The sequence below is a fragment of the Medicago truncatula genome, chromosome 3 (assembly GCF_003473485.1).
Source record: "Medicago truncatula cultivar Jemalong A17 chromosome 3, MtrunA17r5.0-ANR, whole genome shotgun sequence".
NCBI lineage: Eukaryota > Viridiplantae > Streptophyta > Magnoliopsida > Fabales > Fabaceae > Medicago > Medicago truncatula.
Genome location: NC_053044.1, coordinates 11636611 through 11655238, shown reverse-complemented (window position 1 = coordinate 11655238; position 18628 = coordinate 11636611). Strand labels below are relative to the sequence as shown.

Here is an 18628-nt window from a genome sequence, read left to right as displayed (position 1 = left end):
AAAAATAATAATATTGTTTCTATAAATTCTGTAATGCAATTGATATTTTTTTTGTCTAATTATCAAATAGTTCATACTTTATTTTGGTCTAATTATCTTCTATGTCAAATAGTTAATACAATTTGAGGAGTGAGTCTCCGACCTAACTCCTCAAATTGTTTTTTCACTAAATCGACCCATCAATAACTATAAATCATTACATTTCAACCACACACCAAAAAAGTCAATTTGATTCCAATTTATTTATTGGATCCCTAAGAGAGAGAAGCTGCGTCTATAGTCATCCTTTCCTACAAGCATCCATAATGGGGGAGCCTATTTAGCTGTGTTAAGTAGGTGAAGCGCACATGAATTTGCGGATTCTCAAATCCGTACACGAAATTTAGAAGTGCAAATTTAATAGGTCATAAATTTTACAACGAAATGGTATTGTTGTCTTTGAATTTCCACAATCTGATGTCCCTGGTATTGTGTGTGGTAACAACCTTCTTCATTCCAACAGCTAGGCATGTAATAGAAGGTCGAGAATTCCTAGGAATGGCATCAATATTTATGTAGGTATCTTCAGGCAATCTCTTCCCCTTCCTTCTTTGGATGGAGCCTGGATGACTTTGATACGTCGACAACAATCTATCCTCCGCAATACAACTTGAAACAATATTGCCATCATTTTGATTTAGAAATCTTAAGATACCATCTATTCCTCCAACAGCCAATGTTGATTTGTCATTCCGCATGTGCTGTAAGGAGGACACAACATTAGGACTCACTCGTGTGTTCCACAACAGTTTTCGTGTCCTGCATGATGTAAAAAAACAAGATTTTGTATATGAGTGATGAAATATATAAAACTTTGCATTGGTCAAGTAAAAATGAATGATTTGTTTTTTGTGTGAATCAGGTATCCTCTACACGCAATTACAACAGAGGCTAATCCTTTGAGCTGAATAGGACCACAATGGGTGGCAAAGCATTCCCTCAAGAGATTTAACATTGTTACATTCACAAGGCTGGAATCGAACCCAAAACCTCTGGAATAACTAATGGTTTATGCATGCAGAGCATTTATGTTCCAAATCAACCTAATCTTTTGACATCTAGAGAGGAAAAGAAAGAGGGAAGACTATCTAGCAAAAGGAAGGACAAATTAGGGAAGGCGTAAAGCTTCATCCAGCACCTTAATACCCGTCAGAGTATACGAAAACAATCAGTTCCTAGAGTCCACATGTATTACAGGTGTGATGAAAATACTAATATGGAAAATCCGTAAATTTCTACAAATTATCAGGGTTTTAAAATAGGTGTGATTATGGCTGCGACATGAAGTTTTTCAATGTCTTTGTGACTACGATTATGGCCGCATCAATTGCATTTGACCGCAATATTGCATTTGACCATGATTCTTGATAATATCAAAGGATTGCAATGCGTCGACTGTCATTTTAAACCTTGGAAATGATATAGCATGCTTTATTACACGCGTCTTAATTTCTTTAGGAATTCCTAACGTTGATGCCCCTACCCCTAGCAATAACCTTTAATACACTATTGCAATCATACCTCATGTCCCAACAATATGTATACCCAACAGCTGATCCGGCGAACAAAAGCTGAGAGGAGGGTTTTAAACACAAGGTCTTTATGCCTGCAAGGAAAATAAAACATTAAGATTTTCACTTGCTGCATCAGAATCTGTAGTGCTTAATTTCCTACATTGGTCAAAACTGATTATGCCATGCATGCAAAATTAATATTCCAAGCATGTAAATAAATATTATTTTGCCCAGGAGTAATCCACCAAAGAAAATAAGATCATATTAACTTAACTCCGATTGAAGTGCCACAAGTACAGTAGTATTTCTCATACATGTACAATCACATAGCATAAAGGACACACAAGAAGTGCAAACCAAACACTGGGGAAATTAGAAACTAATTCTAATGCTGAGCCAATGTAATATGAATACATTATAGCTCCCCAGGTTTAACTACACAAACATTATCTCCCATGTAACAGCTTGCATAGTTCCCGCCTTTAGGGGTGGTCAACAAACCATTTTAAACCAAACTGAGTCACACTTAAATCAAACCACCTAGAACAAGATTTGAACTAAACTGGTTTAATTTAGTAAGTTATGATTCAAATGCTAAAAAAAGTGATTCACACCAGACCACAAACTAACCAAACCAAACCCACATCCAAAATACAAAATCGTGACTGACTTTTAACAAAATTGAGTATCGATATTTTCTCTTTGAATATAGCTAAAACTTTTACAGAAAAAGTTCCCTATTGAATATAGCTTTCAGTTACCTATTTCTTGTGAGCAAAAATAGTTCAAAAAGATATAAGTAGCTTGGGACCTTCGAGGAGACGGAATATTGTTTCAGAAATGACAAAATTACATGTTAAGAGGTAAAAAAACTAAGAATGATTGAATGGAAAACTATATATCTATAAAACCGTGGGTTTAATAGTCTAGTAGTACGATTGTTATATTGAAGTAGAACGAGGGAAACAATATAGACATTCATCTTCAAGTCACATGTCCACAAAGCAATACATATATTGATAATAAAGAAGGGGAGAGAAGAATAAAGCAATAGAAACAAAACAAGGATCGTGTATATTATACTGAGAGGAATGCATGATGCTCGTCAAATAAAAAAATGAAACATAATTTGATTCTTATGATTGTGTTGCAAATCCTGAATGCAATCATGCTAACCACAATATTAATTAGAAGGGATAAACATTTACCTCTAAAATCACTTGATCTAAGTGTTGCTACTTTCTGAACAGAAGAAGGATCTGCTATTGTTATATTCCCCGAAGTGGAGCCACTTAGTATCAGTTGATCTTCACTTAAACATAAACAAGTTATAGGTGCAGAATGCATTCTGCAGATACCGAGTTTTACATATTATAAATGTTAGTCGGCATGTTTAAGTTATTCCTCAATCAATACAAATGAATCAACCTATATCAATGAGATTTATGATTTTATACAATATACAACTTGTGTTTTTTCATGATAAACTTAATGCGCAATGACATCAGATCATTTTTGGACAGAAATAAAACAGAAAAAACTGCAAGATACCTTATAATTTGAGAACATCTCCTACTATACATGTCAAAAACACGAACAGACCCATCATCACATCCAACCATAGCTTCTGGATCAAAGTAACTGCAAGCACATAAGGGGAAAAGAAAAACTTTCAGGTCAAAATCAAGATCCTATCTAGGAGTGGAAAAGGAGTGTAAAATACACACGATCTTAACACAGGTCATGTGATCTTATAAAAGTACAATATAATATAATTAATTAACAGGTGTAATAATATCACTAAAGTTCGAGTAAGAATTTAGATGTTTGGTTTGTAGTTATTGCAAATGTTAATCCTTTTAATAGTAATTATAGAAAAATAACAGGAATAGAGCAGAACAGAAAAATCATGAAGGCTTGTATTTCACAAATGAAGCTTAGAGCAAACAACAGACTGCCTTATGAGACTCAATTTAGATAAATTTTAAACTTCATGCCGGCAAAGCATACAAGATTCTGAGTCTGACTGCCTTATGCAACAGAATTAGAAATAAACCAGAAGAAAGAGCGTTGTTTTTGTTTACCGCATGCATGAACCTTTTATGAATTTGCCTTCAAGAGAAGGAAATACACTTCTTTTCCCGTTCCGCCTCCATATGCAAAAATGACTGCCAATTAGACCAACAATCTACAAATGAATATTAAGAGATATAAAGCATAGACATGCAAAACCTCAGCCAAACATTTACAATTAAAACCAATTATACTTATTAATACCAACTTTCAGAAGAATGTGAATTAACTAACCAAACTATTTAAGGTTTTTCATTCCTAAGAAGAGTTTTACAATATTTCTTATACTTTCTCTGAACAAAATTAATCCATAAAACATTCAATCACTGACCTTGCTCTCGTCAAAATCAAAGTCCACCAGAGAAAGTGTATCAGGTATCGAGTATTCTTCTACACATTTATAGCGGTCTAGTGACCATAGACGAATAACCTACCATAATGCCAAGAGAATAGTTAGTACAACATGGCTAATCAAGTTAGAAATTATACCACATGAAAAAGAATAAAAATAAAATATCAATAATGGTAGATAAGATAGCAGTATAACTTGAATTTGTACTGTTTTAAATGACAAATATGCTCCATTTAAATGATTAACATAGTCAAATACAGAGAAAGTACACTTCCAGAAGCAGAATAAAAATCCATATTAGATATTTAAGGAATCTATTGATGAAGTTTTCTACAGCCCCCAAAGAATAGGCAGTAACACTTTGAATCGTTTGTCTTTTATATGTTCATGTGAATTAAAAGTTCAATCATATCTTCTCTTTATGAAAAAACTAAATACTTCAAAGTTGCAAGATTCATTTATGGAGTAGGTGAATAGTTACTATTGTGATTGTTTTATACGATTGTTAATTTACTGCTTCCCACCGAATGCAGTTTGCTCAGACACTATAAGATCATTAGATATTGTCTTATGAGGATGTGCAGATGCACATACATGTACCGTTCATGGTTCATGACTACCAAGTCATAAACTTATTAATCAATCTCGACAAACGATATGGATATCTTGAGCGATAACTTAGAATAGATTATGCAAAGTTAGTCATAGAACCACAGAGCAGTTCATATTCCAGTTCCACCGTAGGTTTAATATACCATAAAACAAACTTTATACCAGCTGCTCTGGGAAGAATGTTTTTAAGAACAGGATATTGGAAATGCATAAGATATAAGAATAGTGTCCACACCTTATCTCCCACACCAGTAACAAGTGTGCCCATTTTCATTCGGCACTGAGAAATCCTGAATGGAAAGGCAAAGATTGAACATCAGTTCAGTATACAGTCCAAACGTTTATATGGTGTGTATTTATCGAACATATGTACACAAAGTAGGCAAGTACTTATGCAATCAGATTATTGATTCATCATTGATATTTACATCAGAGTAATAAACAGTTTTGCATATAGAATCCATTAAGTTCTCGTTATGGGAGGCAGAAATAGTCGCACAGATGTAATAGGATTATGGGAATAATGCCAACAGTTAAAAAATAAATGTCCATATGAAACCAGTAACTAAGGCAGTTTAAGCAAGAATTCAAAGAGTATAGCCATTAATAACATAAAACAATCATGCCAAAAATCCTCAGCAGGATTAACATTAAAAAAACGCTTCGGAAAATTACAAAAATGATCTCAGTTCAATTCGACATTTTAGCGAACATGGAACAACATTCGTAATAGCTTTAAAATTTTGACATGCACATGCACATATCCACACTATTAAATCTGTATTATATGGCATAATATGGAAGTCGCGGCGTGATATGATGTGGCGGACTTTTTGACAACCGTCATGTCCAATTTGTGAAGGGATGCCCACCATAGGCCACAATGGAATGGCGTGTTTAAATCATGGTTTTCGGCCTTTCACCGTATTCCACCATCAGAAAACGCTGGTATCAATAATTTATTTATCTGTACTCACACATAAATGTATGTGTAGACATGGACATATACACATTTTATGTCACACACAAACATATACACAAATTGTAAAGTAAATACTACTAGTACTAATTTGACACTTTTTATGCGTATTACTAAATTACCCTTTTTATATAAATATGTTCAATGTTGATTTTTCATATTCCATTGTAAATTGATAGCAGAAAAAGAGAAATTGATGTATCCAGTAATATGTAGAGAGGGTCTTATATTAAGTGACAAGCGAATGCTCCAAAAGGGTCATATAATTAGGTACATTACTAACTTTAAAGAACTTGTTAGTAACTTACGTTGTTGAATGACCCTTCCACTGATCAACATGAAACCGACCACATTGAAGCGCCAATCTATGCTGCTCCATAGCAACATCCCTTAAAATCATCCTCAAGGACTTTTTAGTATGTTCAAATGACCTCGAACTCGAAGCATCGTTCCGCAACTTCCTCTCATAAAACACTCGCAATGACCGAGACTCAAGTATTTCATTCCTTAAAAAAAAAATAGCAATTAGTACGAAGCAAGGACACAGACACAATATATACATGTTGGAATTGATAATAACCTGAGAAAATGACATTATTCTATGTACTCACACGTGTAAGTGTGTTGTCGGATGTTAAATGGGTTTGGATCTCATCATAAAAGTTAGCTCAAAGGATGAGGGTACTCAAGCGTATTTATACACTCAACAGCGCACAAACCTGAGCAATGTGGGACTAGAAACAAACTACAAACAACTTCAACATCAGACACCGCCACTTGTCAATCCTATCAGTTTTGTTAGTATTGATTAAGTTAGTTGTTAATAAGTTGCACTTAGTTGCTAGTTGGTTATATTCATTAGGCTTAAATGTTCAATTGGTCCCTTAACTTGATTTCAAGTATCGGTTTGGTCCCATAAGTAATAAAAGGTCCGTTTAGGTCCCTTAACTTTATTTAAAGTATTAGTTTGGTCATTTCTGTTAATTTAATTCAAAAAAACGTTAAGTTTAGGGACCAAACTAATACTAATTAAATAAGCTAAGGGACCAAATTAATACTAATTAAATAAGTTAAGCGACCAAAATTTAACGTTTTTTTTGTTAATTTTTGCATTAAATTAACAGAAGGGACCAAACCGATACTTGAAATAAAGTTAAAGACCTAAAGGGACCTTTTATTTCTTATGGGACCAAACCGATACATGAAATCAAGTTAAGTTAAGTTAAGGGACCAAACCGATACATGAAATCAAGTTAAGGGACCAATTGAGCATTTAAGCCTATTCATTATCATTATAGAAAATGCATTTTACACACAAACTTTTTATTATTCTCTTTCTTGAGCTCCATCATGCTTCTCAACATCACTATGGCAGTCACATAACATGTGTCAACTCTGTCAGAGTCGGATACCAACACATGTCAGACACATACGTCTTCCATCAAAAGTGTCGGTGTTACAATTAAGTGTGATTTTGTTCAAATTGCAAACAGAAAAGGAAATGAAAGGGAAAAGAGAAGTTACCAGAATTTGCAAACGAGAGAGCAACGAACAAGGTCGAACATGTTAAGGAAAGCGAAGATGATAGAGAGGATGTCGCCGTCGAGGGAAAGTATTGTGGACGGAGTATTACAGAGGCGTTTGTTTTTGTGGTCGGTGGAAGCGGTGGCCGAAGTAGGATGCATCTTCTCCGGCACCGCCGTGAAACTTTATTCTGGCGGGGAACGGCAGCTGTGTTAAGTCTTCTCTGCTCTCTCTACTATACTCAGGCAGCAGCTTATGCCATCGACGAGAATTGTAAGGTTGGGAAATTTGATCTCTTTAATAATACTGCTCCTCTCATAGGAATTCTGTTGGAAAATTATGTTAATTTATTTTTTAAAGATTAAAAGTATTTATGCCGGCTCACATTCAATTAAAAAAATTGTTTTCTTTTGTAATTTAAAAAAAATTATGGTGTCATAGTTGTTTTTAACAAGCAAAAATAAGATATATTAACAAAGAGAAACTCATCAGCACAAGATTTATTAGAGAGAAACACTAAAGATTACAACAATAACAATTCGAATAGAGTAAAGTAAAAATAGACAAAATCAACTAATGTCCAAGCACACAAAAGCGCACAACTATCAACTAAAGCAAAATTTGCATATTTTACTTTCAACCATCAAAAAGATGCATCTTTACTTTATGTGAAATGTTAATGTCGGGGGCACTGGGTTAAGGAAGCAAATATAGTAGCTTTTGTATTGGAAATTGTGTAATCAACTTTTTAAAAGTTGAAAAAGTTTTATTTTTTATTCAAATTTTTCTTTTTTGGATTATTTAACCCGTGCCCCGGGCAGGGCCCTTACTTTATCTAGGAGTTGAGTAATTGATTTTTGGGTTAAATATGTTTTTGATCCCTATAAAATTGGGAACTTCTAAGTTTAGTTCTTACTTATTTTAATAAGTTTTTAAGTCCCTACAAAAAAAAAAATACTTCTAATTTTAGTCCCTATTACAATCAAGTTTGTTAATTATCCTTAAACTCTTAAATTTTTGTACGATTTTTTTGAGACAAGTTTAGAATAGTGAGAAAGGTTCATTTACTAAAATTTAGAATTTTTTACCATAAAACGAATTAAATATGAATTTTTTAAAACGGCAAAAGTTCAAGATAAAATTAACAAAATCTGGACGTAGAAATCAAATTTTGCGACAATTTTTTGCAGAGGAACTTTTAGCAATTTTCTTAATACGACGTGTGCAAAGAATGTTCAAAAACTCAAGAGTTTAAGCATAAATTAAACAAAATTGAATTAAGGAATGACTAATTCTAAGTGCAGAAAAATCTTTTAGGGACTAAAAGAACTATTCAAATTAAGTAAGGATTAAACTTAAAAGGTCCCAATTTTATAGGGACCTAAAACATATTTAACCCTTGATTTTTCCATGTTTTTGAATATCTGGTTATTTATTTCATTTCAAAGAATCCAAACGCAAAATAGTGAAATAAATTGCAAAAAAGAAAGACGGTCTTTATAACCACTTGTTAAAAAGGCGAACTAAACAAAATGATTTGGAATATGCTGAGAGTCAATCAAAGAGAAACCTATCGAATTACGTGTTGGAATAAAATTGGAATTGTACAATGTTTATAAAATTTTGATGATAACAAAGTATTGAAGAACAATGAGATATGCTAATATATGTTTAAGTGTGCATGATTATAGATTAAAATATATAAGTTCTGAACATATATAAGGGCATCAAAAGCACAACAAAAGTTAAAGACTATAGTGTTGAGGCAAAATTCCTGATGAATTTTAAGGATAACAAACATTGATGATTAAAAGAATTAATGAATTTTGATTAGTTTCTTGGTATCTAATTTGTGTTCTTGAGTGTTTAACTAAAACATAAACAAAGTATAAATCAAACCAAGAATCGGGTCATCAAAAAACATTAAAGCTTATGAACAATTGAAATATAAAACATTAGAAATATTCTTCTAAGAGTATCATCCTAGATGTTATGCATACTACACTTCATTGATGTCCTTCATTCAAGTTCATTATTAGGATTTGATTGCATCATATGAAGAACTTTAAGATGAACAAATATTCTGAAATTTAGAAGGTTCATTCAGCTACATGTTTCATCTAACATTCATCCATATGAACCAGGAACAATATTATGAAGAATACAACAAAACTCGAAAGTATTTTAATGAACACAGAAACATTCTGAAGTTCAGAATGTTGATCAAGACTTTCAAGCCAAAGTTGTCAAGTCACAAGACACGTGGCACAAGACCATTGAACAAGTCCTTACAACTACAAGACATCAAGAAACTCTATAAAAGGAGAGGAAGACTCTGCATTGAAGCACACAACTTACAAGCATATTTAAGCAACTTATTAAAAGTATTTAAAGCTTCATAGCAAAATTGATTTAACAAGTCAACTATAAAGATTCCTAAAATCTCCAAGAGTGTGAATCAATATTCTCTTATCATTTTAAAGATAATCTTCTTCTTCCTCTTGTTCAAATTCATTCAAACTTTGAAATCATCTGTAAGAGAAAAATCTCATATAACTTTAAGGGTATTAAAGTGTAGGTTGAGTAGAAAGCTGTATAGTCTTGTGTGACTTAGCAAAGAAAGTTGTGAGCCTAGTAAGACTTTGAGAATACAGGTTGTAATAGTTCCAAGGGAACAAAGTTATATGGTGCAGGAGTTGAGAGGTTATCTCAAGCATTATAGTGAAAATTCTCATAAGATTGTGAGGAGTGGATTAGCCCATATTGGGTGAACCATTATAAATTATGTGTGTCCTTCTTCTCTTCCATACACTCTTTACTTACAGTAAACAAAACACACGCGCACACAAAATCATTTACATTTAATATATTGTTTTTACACTAGCGCTTCAGAACTTTCTGAAGTCTGTTTTTAACTCAACATTTCCAAGTTTCAACTAGAGAATTACCTTTTTAGTACATGATTTAATTTTAAAAGGGTCCCAATTCAAACCCCTTTTTCTTGTGACTATTATATCTACTTCATATAGAAGATCTAAAGAAAGGTCATTCAAAAATCAACTAGTATTCAGAAGATTATAAGTCATCCAGAAGTAATTGGAGACCAGACTCTAAGTCACCCAGACTTTGTATAATACAAACTGTGTGACATCTCGACTTTGAGGGTCCCAACATATGCCATGTCAGCTTTCTTCTGATAAGGGCCACTTTCAGCCTTTGATAGTATAGTTTGTCTTCTTTTGAGTCATGTGTTAAGTCAATTTCAGGACAACATGAATGAAACTTATAATTATATCTGAAGCAATGAACTTTGAATGTCTTTTCAAACGACATTAACCATATTAGACAACATTTCAATGCCTTTGATTTGATGATTCTCAACGACTCTTAATACGCTAGAACTCCAACGTCTCTCATTTCGTCGATATATAAGAAGATGAAGACTTGAAGAAATTAACAAGACTCTACACATTTTTGAAAGCGTTCCTACTCTATCAAAATCAAAGCGAATTTGAACTTAGAAGTTCTTACAAACTTTAAATCTTAGAAATTCTCAAGTCTTAGTAATAATGTACAACACTTAATGTATTAAACTTTTATACAACCGACAATGTATATAAATTAAACTCATATTAATATTAAAAAAAAGAAAAGAAAGATAGATGCTCAATATTCTATTTTTTTGGTGGTCTATAGAACTTCATCGTTAAAAATGAATAAATAAAGTGTATGAAATTCAAACTGCAACAAAAATGTTTAATATTTAAAGGGTCATGTTAACTTGTACCCTTATGACACATGACACATGTTAAATATTAAAATTCTTGCTATTAATGGTAAGTATTAATTGAAAAAAATTAATAGTATTAAATTTTTTGAGCAATAAATTAACATAATTTTTGATACAATATTTCTATTATTGGAATCCTTAACATGCGCTTAAGAGCACAAATTAACATTTCCCTTATTTAAAATATAATTACCTAAAAAAAAATTAAACATATTAATGGTTTTATCGAAGAAAACAGAATATAATAATAACAACGCATAGACCGAAGCAAATTCTCTCTTCACCATTCGATTCCCCACCCAAATCCTCAAACCAAAACCCTAACCCTAATTCTTCAAATCCGCAACAATGGTGTGCATACGCAAAGCAACCGTAAACGACCTACTCGCGATGCAAGCGTGCAATCTCTTCTGCTTACCAGAGAATTACCAGATGAAGTATTATCTCTACCATATCCTTTCATGGCCGCAGCTTCTTTACGTTGCGGAAGATTACAACGGACGTATTGTTGGGTATGTTCTTGCGAAGATGGAAGAGGAGACGAATGAGTGTCATGGTCATATCACTTCTCTTGCTGTGCTCAGGACTCATAGGAAGTTGGGGATTGCTACTAAGCTTATGACTGCTGCGCAGAATGCTATGGAACAGGTTTGGTTTGTTTTGATTCTGTTATGAGTTTGTTTTTATTACTAAGTTATCTCGAGTTCGGATTTGCATCGCGGTAAATAATAGCAGATAAACGATGAGCTAGCTTGTAGTTGATAAGTTAATTGATTGAATTTGTGTGTTTGGTAAAATTAGTGGTTGAACTAACTTATAAATATGAAATGGGGTAAACTTGGAATAAAATATGATAAGCTATAAACTACTTGAATTAGCTTATCTAAGAACGCTATAAGCTCATGAGAAAGTGACTGTTATGAAACAGTTTTTTTTTAGTCAAATGAGCTTATAAGACATAAGCTATAAGTTCAAAAAAGGTGGAAGATTGTAGGATCAATTAGTAGTCCATTTAATGAAATGGGTAATCTATAGTTTATGTCTCTGTAGTCCACTCATGACTGCTGCTCAGAATGCAATGGAACAGGTTTTGTTTGATTTATAAGTTTAGCAGATTAGATTGTTATGATTTATGAGTTGTTAGTGTTAGGGATAGCTAGTTAGAATCATTTTTACAGTTAGTTCGGAGTTTGTGACTATAGCTCTATTTGGAAAAAACAACTTAATTCTAAGCAAAAAATCACTTTTTAAATTCACTGAATAAATGATGTATCTCTCTCCGGTCACTTATAAACAAAATATCACTTTTTATATTCATTGAATAAATGAACCTAAAAAGTGATTGTTTGCTTATAATAGTGATCAGAGGGAGTAGGTTCTTAAGAAAAGATGAATTTAAGTCAAATTATTTTATTATAAGCTATACGTTCTCCTGCAGACCTTATGAAATTAAGCTGAAAACTGGCTCTCAAGTGTTTATGCTAGCAGATAAGCTCAATTAAGTCAATCCAAACAGGTCGTAACTATCTTTTACGTTACAGTTTTTTTATAATATGTTTTTATTATAAAAGATAATGTGAAGTGATACTGTTTTCATATAAGCTGTAAGATGTTTTTATAAGCTTTCCTTGGGAGCTTATGGAAATAAATTAAAAACAGCTTATAGATATATTTTTTCCATAAGCTCTCTCAAACAGTCCCACAAGTGCTTATCTTAGTAGATAAGCTCAAATGACTCAATCCATACAGACTCTATAACTATCTATTATAGTTATGTTATACAGTTATACTTAATCACATTTCGATGCTCAAATCGCCATGGAGTAGGTTTCTTTCCAAGTTTGGTAGTAGTTAGTTCTTTAGGGTATGTTTGGGAGTTTGGAATGGAGGGAGGGTTTTGGACAAAAGGAAGGAGTAAGTGAAAGAATTGAGGGCTTTGGGTGGTAAAGGGCTCTGGGGAGTTTATTTTTCTCCATAATACAAAATCTCCCTTATTTGGGGGAACTCAAAAATTGTATTGGAGGATGATTTTGGATTAGTTAGTTATAACTTACGAGTTTGTTACTGTTTGAGATAGTTAGAATCATTTTTTGAGTTTGTTGGGAGTTTATGACTATGACCCTGTTTGGATAATCAGCTTAGTTAAGTGCTTATGCTATATTACAAAGGGTTAATTAATGCCAAACGGTTTTAACACATGTTATAATTTGTTTATTGTTTCAGTAAGCCGTACTGGAGTGTTTATGAAAATAAGCCGAAAACAACTTATGGACATGTCATACTCTGTTTTCATATGCTCTCTCAATCAGTATTAGAAGTGTTTATGTGAGTAGATAAGCTCATATAAGTCAATTCGAACTAACTTAGGTAATACATTTAGAATCATTTTTAGAGTTAGTTGGGTATCTCCAACTATGACGCGCTGTTTGGATGAACTACTTAATTAAGCTATAACCGTTTATCATTTATGTGCTTAGCATAAGCAGTAAGTTGTTTTCACTTAAGCTATATAGCTGTTTTTATATTATTTTATTTAAAAAAAATTTGGGAAAGTGGAAATTATTGTTAATTAAAGTGCACTAGTGGCCAATTTAGAACGGTACCGGAGGTGATCAGAACTCATTACCTTGATGTTAGAAGGTTAAGCTCTTACAAGTTATCACAGAGCTAGCACCTCAAGTATAAACTGTTTTTTTCATAATAAACTATAGTTAAAGTGCACCAGAATCTACCTCCATTTACAGTCCAGAGAGATAGACACAGGTGGAAGATTAGTTGGACCTATTAGTGGGGTCCACTTATGAAAATGAGTCCAACTAACTTATCACCTATGCCTATTTTTCTCATGAGTCGGTAGATAAATGGAGCAATTCCAGACCTAGGGTATTTAGTTAGAACTTTAGTGTATGAGATAGTCAGGATCATTTTTTTAGTTGGTTTAGAGTTAGTGACTATGACCCTGTTTGGGTAACCAGCTTAATTAAGTGCTTATGCTATAACAAAATATAAGTTAAAAACATTGTTTTCATGTAAGTTGTTTTCTGTTTCAAATAAGCTATACTGGTGAGTTTTTAAAAATAAGTTGATAAGCAGAAAGCAACTTTTAGACATGTTATTAGTTGTTTCCAAATGCTCTCTCAAACAGCCTTACATGTGTTTATCTTAGTAGCTAAGCTCAGATAAGTCAATGCACACAAGTCTTGTATATAGCTGGGACAGATCTTTATGCCGAAGCTCATGACGGCCGCTCAAAATGCCATGAACAAGTTTGTTAACGTTATAAGTTTGTTTGGATTAGTAAGTTACTTCAGTGTTTATTTATAACTTACAAGATGTTGCTGATAGAGACACTTAGAATCTTTTTTGGAGTTGGGAGCTTGTAATATATGCAATGTTTGGATAAAAAACTTTATTAAGTGCTTATAGCCCCCTAGTCATACAAGTGCTTATGTATAAGCTATTCCTATAGTAAAAATGTCAAACTTTTCAGATAAGCTATAAACTTTCTTAGATAGCTTATGGAGATAAGCTGAAAACAACTTATGGACATGTCATAATATGTTTCCATAAGCTCTTTCAAACAGTCTCACAATTGCTCTCTCAAATAAGTCAATTGAAACCGGCACTAATTATCTGTTATGGTTCTGTTATATTTAAGCTAATGGTCGCCGCTCAAAACGCTATGGAACAGGTTTCTACCAATTATGTTACAACTTTGTTCAAATTTGTTAGTTAAATAACGGTGTTCAGATACAACTAACAAGTCTGTTACTGTTGAACTCATTATAGTTGCTTGTCCAAAAAAGAATCCTCAAAGTTAGTTGGGAACTTGCGTCTGTAACTCTGTTACAGTTCTGTTATACTTAAGCTCATGAGTTTTTAGATTGTTTAATTTTTTTCTTTCTAAAGAGATCCCAGAGTTTAAAAACAACTTGTTAACCGGGTCAATGGTTTCTCCATATTTACGAGGTAAGAAAACCCCTGTTCCTCTGCATACACTTTTAACACCAGACCCAACTTGCAAACCAGTTCACAACCCAGATACATGACAAACAACCAGATTATCTTGGTGTTGAACTTGAATAAGAGAATGCCATACTGAATGAGGCAAAGGCTCCGTGCGTTTCACACCCTCGTAATACCATCATGGAAGCTACACCTAAAGAGATCCCAAAGTTTGAAAACACAAAAATTGAACTTTCTAAGAACCACCATGCAGTTGAGTTATGATATATTGACATCTATTTTGTGACAACTTTTCCAACAACCTAGAAATCCATACCCCTATGATATATTGGCATGGTGTTTTTTGAGCTTTTTTTCTTTTGCTTTTACAAAAATACCTGGGTTATCAAAATAGTTGTTGCAAAAGAGATGTTCAAATATCATTTCTCTGCAATTTGATATCATATGGGTTTTATAGTAAGTACCAGAGTCTTATGAGGTTATTGGTGATTCTGTTGAAAGTCTGTTAGGAATTTGTTATATCGCGGTATTCAGTTACAAACTGTTACTGTTATTGTTATTTAACACCATATTTATAGTTAGTTCAAGTTAGTGCATCTGTAGGACGGTAGCTATTAGTTACAGTTTTGTTACTTGGGTCCAATTAGTTTAGCTTGTAAAAGATTCTTAGCCGAATTAGAATCTAGTTCTTAACTTAATCTTACTAAATAGGTTTTTATGGGTTTATTGGTATTTATGGACTTGATGAGATGATTTATAAACAGTTGAGCTGCAATGGTTGATTTCAATTTATAAGATAAGTTATTTGAATACTCCTAATCATTATAAGGCTATTATTTCAAGTTTTCAACCTTTCTTTTCCTATGATTATTTTGTTGAAAAAATTATTCAATTTTCATTTCAATTAGCTGTGATACTTAGGATGCGTTTGGAATAGCTTTTTTTACAACTTATCTGGTCTTAATCTTATGGCATGAACACTTGTGGCGATTATGGACAAGTTAGATGGAAAAGTTTGTAAAAACGTTGTCTGGCAGAGTTGATTTTCACTTATGGGAGAAGGAGCTATTAACTTAAATACTCATAGTATTACAATATCATTGTTTCTGTATACTGGCAATTCGATTCAGTTAGTTGCCTCCTCAGTATACCACAATTCAAACTCTTAACTGATATGCCGATTCTCTCTCTCGTTTTCTTTAAATTTCTCACTCTTTATTGCAGATCCCTAGTTCAGCAATTCTATCTGTTACGAGTTAGATTCATCAAATTTTGTATAAGTGTGTGCCTTCCAGTAAAATTTAATCTGATTACTGTTACTTTGTCTGACACAGGTGTTTGGTGCTGAGTACGTGTCGCTGCATGTCAGGAAGAGTAACCGTGCAGCTTTTAATTTGTACACAGAGACCTTGGGGTACAAGATTCATGATGTAGAGGCTAAGTATTATGCTGATGGTGAGGATGCTTACGACATGAGGAAGCAACTCAAGGGGAAGACGATACATCCACCACAGCATCATCATCACCACCACCACCATGGTGGCGGTTGTTGTTCTGGGGAGACAAAGGGGAATGCTAAAGCCTGATTATGAGAGCAATATCCCCTCATATTTTTGCTGGTTTATTGAATGCCTTTGTTGAATAGTTTGATATTGACGAGATGGTAATATGTTGCCGAATAATGCTCTGTTACTTGTTGTACGCTTATTTAGTTATGTTCGCTATTTTGTCATTTTACAATTGTGGATTTACTATTTTTTTTTATTGAATGCACCCGTTTGTGGTTCATCATGTCATGATGCTTAATTATGGTTGCATTCAAATATCGTTGCTTTTATGTCATGGGGTATACACAGAGAGATGGAAGAGAGAAATATTAATTCAGAGAGAAAGAGGTAGAAAGTTAAACTGAATATCTGTCTTTGTTAATGCTTAAACAATACTGTCTGGACTAGTTATTTTGTGACAAACGTTAATCTTGGAACAGTTCTCTCGTATGCTTTTAGTTTTATGCATGTATTAAGACACAGTCGACTCATGTTGTCTTCTTTTGGAATGGAATGGACATGTTTTTTTTGGTGTGATCTAAATATTCTATGCGAGCAACTGTAGAGATTAGTTTAAGGAGTAGTAAAACCACAATGAACGGTAAAGCTCTCCTATGATCTAACACATGTTAGTATTTGGCAATAGTCATCATCGGATTTGTTGGATGACTGTCAACACCCTCTGCGTTTGTTCCCTGCAAAAAAACACCCTCTGCCTATGTAACTATAACAAAACAAAGTCACTCTTGTATAATCAAAAGAGAAATGATAACTGAACACATAAAATGAAACACAAAAGAGACACCGTATCTCTGCAAGGGTTTTTCTGTAATTTTGAACATGTAAGTAAGGGCAAAGTAGTCATTGCAAATGCATTTCTTTCTCCCGTTTCTTCTGAATCTCAATGCTTTCCTCCATTTCTTCCTCCTTCCTCAGAGCTCTCTCACACAAACATTCAGTGATGGCGAGTTACGGTGGCCGGTAAAATGTGGATCACACATAAATCTTAGGTAATAGTGGTGGCGATCAGAAGTGCGAACAACTTTCGTGGTGTAGAAGAGAACGATGCAAGTAGATCAGTGGAGAGAGAGGGAGAACGACATTGGTGTTGGTGGCGGTCGCCGGCGAGAAGTCGGATGTGAGAGATACCGAGAACGACATCGGCGGGTCGTCTCTGGTGAGAACTCGGTGGTGATAGAGAGAAGTCACGTGTATGGGTGCGCAAAAGAAAGAGAGATTGGAGAGAACGACGGAGGAGACGGCGCCGGTGAGAAGTGAAGTGTGATAGAGACCATGAAGATGACTGTAAGAACCCAATATTTTATCATATTTTTATTCTAAATTATGTTATCTTAATTTGACATTAAAATAATTTACCTTGTGATTTATTGAGTGATAATATTATTTTGTATTTTTCTTTCAAATTATATAGCCAAAATCCATTAGACTAATTATTATATAGTGTATCCTATAACTATTTATGCCAATTGTGATAAAGAAAAATGACTTGGTCTTGATTGAATTAACACATGTACTGGTAGTTAGAGTATCATAGCATGACTAGGTTGGGCTTTCATTCTTTTTGTTTCTTTTTCAATGCATGTACTTGTAGCAAGCCTCTCATTATATCATGTTAGTATGTTACTATTAAACTAATCACATATATATTGGTCCATAATTGTAGAAAAGAACATAGGGACAACTCTCCCTAAATATGTAGATAGATTCTATAAAGAATATACACGTAATGATTATTTTTAGAGTATATAAATGTATCAAAAAGGTTTAGGATGATTTAATGGTTCAAATGATTTTATAATAGTGGAATGATTAGAGAACAAATTTTTGGTCTGAAGATTAGGGATAAAATGATTGGATGATAATAGAATGCTAGAGATAAACTGTGTGAATCTTGATAGTTTTAGAGGCTGAAGTTAATTCTTTTCATCAACTACTAATTAGTCGCAACTTGGATTTGCTAAAACTTAAGAGATTTTTATTTTTATTTTTCTAAAAGAAAAACTTAAGAGAATTGAAAACAGTAATAATTGAGAATGAAAGTACACTTGAATGCACAGGCTGAGAATTGCTAAGAAAATATAGAGGTTTGAAACTCATTATTTTTCTTTTACACTAGTCTATGATTAAAAAGATTTATTTATATCTTGAGTCTTGTGATAAGAAACCGTAGCCAAACCTCAAACCTTGCATAGGAATAGTGATGGTTAGTAG

General features: G+C 33.3%; 2 protein-coding genes across 2 annotated transcripts; one reads left to right on the top strand and one right to left on the bottom strand.

The window, feature by feature from the left end:
* Positions 1 to 45: 45 nt before the first annotated feature.
* LOC11415432 (F-box/WD-40 repeat-containing protein At3g52030) lies at positions 46 to 7431 on the bottom strand. The gene is made up of 9 exons (XM_003599454.4): positions 7094 to 7431; positions 5878 to 6075; positions 4826 to 4880; positions 3958 to 4056; positions 3638 to 3741; positions 3105 to 3194; positions 2762 to 2901; positions 1561 to 1645; positions 46 to 798 (listed from the first exon to the last, which is right to left on the bottom strand). Exons 1-9 carry the CDS (start codon positions 7252 to 7254, stop codon positions 414 to 416), a joined length of 1317 nt encoding a protein of 438 aa, XP_003599502.1. The 5' UTR covers positions 7255 to 7431; the 3' UTR covers positions 46 to 413.
* A 3695-nt stretch (positions 7432 to 11126) lies between these two features.
* Positions 11127 to 16658, top strand: LOC11416447 (N-terminal acetyltransferase A complex catalytic subunit NAA10). Its single transcript, XM_003599453.4, has 2 exons — positions 11127 to 11531; positions 16184 to 16658. Exons 1-2 carry the CDS (start codon positions 11232 to 11234, stop codon positions 16433 to 16435), a joined length of 552 nt encoding a protein of 183 aa, XP_003599501.1. The 5' UTR covers positions 11127 to 11231; the 3' UTR covers positions 16436 to 16658.
* Positions 16659 to 18628: the final 1970 nt, after the last annotated feature.

Excerpts from the sequence above, each read along its gene's own strand:
- LOC11415432 (XM_003599454.4), bottom strand. The coding sequence starts at position 7,254 with ATGCATCCTACTTCGGCCACCGCTTCCACCGACCACAAAAACAAACGC. Across the intron at positions 3,742-3,957 it reads TTGATTTTGACGAGAGCAAG|ATTGTTGGTCTAATTGGCAG; the intron begins GTCAGTGATTGA and ends ATTCATTTGTAG. Across the intron at positions 799-1,560 it reads ACATATTGTTGGGACATGAG|GACACGAAAACTGTTGTGGA; the intron begins GTATGATTGCAA and ends TACATCATGCAG.
- LOC11416447 (XM_003599453.4), top strand. The coding sequence starts at position 11,232 with ATGGTGTGCATACGCAAAGCAACCGTAAACGACCTACTCGCGATGCAA. Across the intron at positions 11,532-16,183 it reads CGCAGAATGCTATGGAACAG|GTGTTTGGTGCTGAGTACGT; the intron begins GTTTGGTTTGTT and ends TGTCTGACACAG.